At 58.6% G+C, this 2,500-nt stretch overlaps 1 protein-coding gene across 1 annotated transcript in view; it reads left to right on the plus strand.

Moving 5' to 3' along the window:
• The window catches only part of LOC143026081 (uncharacterized), a 26,360-nt gene that overhangs the window by 35 nt on the left and 23,825 nt on the right, over nt 1-2,500 (plus strand). Inside the window, exon 1 of the mRNA XM_076186078.1 lies at nt 1-2,436. This exon is cut by the window's left edge and continues 35 nt beyond it. Within this exon, the coding sequence (XP_076042193.1) occupies nt 1-2,436 (2,436 nt within the window). The remainder of the gene's footprint in view (nt 2,437-2,500) is intronic.

Here is a 2,500-nt window from a genome sequence, read left to right on the forward strand (position 1 = left end):
CGTGTACCGTGTACGGGGCATCAAGGTCCTCTGCTCCGTCGTTACCGCCGTCATCATCCTCTTGGTCACGATCGTCGGCCTCGGGGTGTGGATGCTGGTGGACTCCTACGCAGGAACCCTGGGGGCGGAGCCCTTCGAGGGTAACAATTTCACAACCTTCGCCTCGGACGACCTCACCGACACGTCATCCGAGTCCTCGAGGTCGTCGGTTCTCGAGGACGACCTCACGACTTCGGCAGGAGGCGAAACCTCGACCCAAAGGTCTTCAGATGAGACGGAGGTCAACCAAGCGGTTGGATTCTTCCAGGGCGTCACGCCCAAGAGGGAGCTCGAGGGGCCGGCGGCGGCGCCAGTGACGCCCGACTATGGGTCCTTCACGAAGGAGTGGAGCCCGGTCAAGGGGGATGCTGTCGCGGGCGACAGCGAAGTACAGTTCTCGGAAACGAGACCCGTCGCCGTGGTACCTCCGCGGGATTTCTCGAATCGAAACAACGCCCCGAGTTACCATAACAACAGGCGTTTGGGCAGACCCCCGCCCCCTGGGGACTACCACAGGGGCACGACGCTAAGGCCGCATTTCATCCCCAAGGACGTAGACCCTTCGTTGTACGAACCAGGATCTCTCTCCATCCTCTCAGGCGTCTTCACCACCAGAGGACCCTCTCGCCGAAGGAACGGCCCGGGGGAAAGAGGTGGCGACAGAAGACGACCCGGGGAGCAGGAAAGAATCAGTCGTCCGAGCTACCCCGTCAGTAGGAACCCTGCGTACGACGGGGAACCACACCCGCAAAGGGCACCTAGTCGGCGGAGGCCTCAGCAACACCCCACCGACAGGTACCCCCATTCAAGGCCTCACGAATCCATTTCCTTGCAAGATGCGGTCACCTCGCCCAGTTTCCCTCCTCAGTTTAGTATAAACCCAGACCTAATCCCGGCTGGGTTTAGTCTCCCGTCCGGTTTCACTCCTCCTGCAGCAGTGGGGAGCCAGGTCACTGCCCTCCCAGTGGGTGTGGGAAGACCTCCCATCGGAGGACATGGTGGCTTCGACGACATGATGTACTTTCACAAATACCACGAAAGAGATCGAATCGCCTCAACCCCGGCTCCCAGAAACCCGCCTACCCAACAGGGCATTCACCGCACGGGTCCTGCTGAAGCGGAAGAGGTCATCGAGGAACACCCGGAGAGCACAGGAGGCCCCCACTACCAAGGACCACCGGTGGTAGGGTACGGGGAAGAACCTTATTCGAATTACCAGAGAGATCAAGATATGTACCAGCACCTCTGGAACGCTTACAAGCAAGGTGGAGAGCCTCCAGGACCACACGATGACAGGAGCCCCTCCCCAGAACCTGCCTCGAGACCTTTTGCCGTACCAGGCAGACCGCGGGGTCCTCCCGTAGCTCCAAGACATCCCTCGGTACCTGGAGCTACACCCAGAAGACCCATGGGGCCCCCACCACCGCCACACATGCGAGGAGGTCCTCCCACGAGAGACGAAGCCTTTATGCACGTTCGCCCCGACGCCCAGCTCCCAGCCCATCGCCCTCCGAGGCCGGAAGCACCTCCGCATCTGACCCCTGACCGTCTTCTTTGGGTTGGATTCGACGATAACCCTGAACGGGTGACCACTCCGGGCAGCCACCAGGGCTCTGGGCATGTCCCTGAGAGTCACCGGCCCTATCTTGGTCCGCTTCATGATGTGTACGAGTACTCGAAGAAAATAGCAGATTCTCTGCTCAGCTTCCCGGTACCGACTGTGGAAGCCCAGATGAAGAATGCTTCGACAGAGTACATAGAGCACACGTTGGGTCTTCTGGAAGAGTACAACAAGGTCTTTAGCGACACGGGTACCACTGCGGACGACGTCCTGCCCGACATGTTCAGTGGCAAGCCGGAGAGGGACGAGCGCCTCATGCTTGTCGACACGGAGACGCTGCGGTCACTGAGTCCCATCGAGATGTCCCTCGTCACCTGGACCTTCCTCGACTTCTGGGAGTTTCTGGTCGAGGAGGTGGGCACGCTGTCCAGGGAGGACCTTCAGGTGCTGGAGTCTCGATTGGCAAGGCTGAGGCAGCGGAAGGACGCAGCCATGGCGAGGTCGATCGTGAACGAGACGGTACACCAAGTGGTTCAGGCAAACCACAACACTTCGGCCCTCAGCCTCCCGCGAGTTCTCGACGTTCTTCAGGAGGATGTCGACGAAGGACGGGGTTTTGCATCCTCCGAGGCGCGACTGTGGAATCCCTTCAGGATCTTCAACTCGCAACAGAGGATCCAGTTCATGCAGTTCGCCATGAGGGTCCTGCTGAAGTTTGGTAAAGTGTACTTGAGGAAGCAGTATGCTCTAGATTGCATGATGCTCTTGTTTTGCAAAGAGCTTAATCAGTCGTCGAAGAAGGACGGGATGGATGGAATATCAGCCAAGGTGAAAAGGCAAGTAGCCCGACACGGAAGCAGTACTCTTCATATATAAATTTGTTTAAATATTCTACGCACA

Source organism: Oratosquilla oratoria, chromosome 6, assembly GCF_046742065.1.
Source record: "Oratosquilla oratoria isolate Oo_2021 chromosome 6, ASM4674206v1, whole genome shotgun sequence".
NCBI lineage: Eukaryota > Metazoa > Arthropoda > Malacostraca > Stomatopoda > Squillidae > Oratosquilla > Oratosquilla oratoria.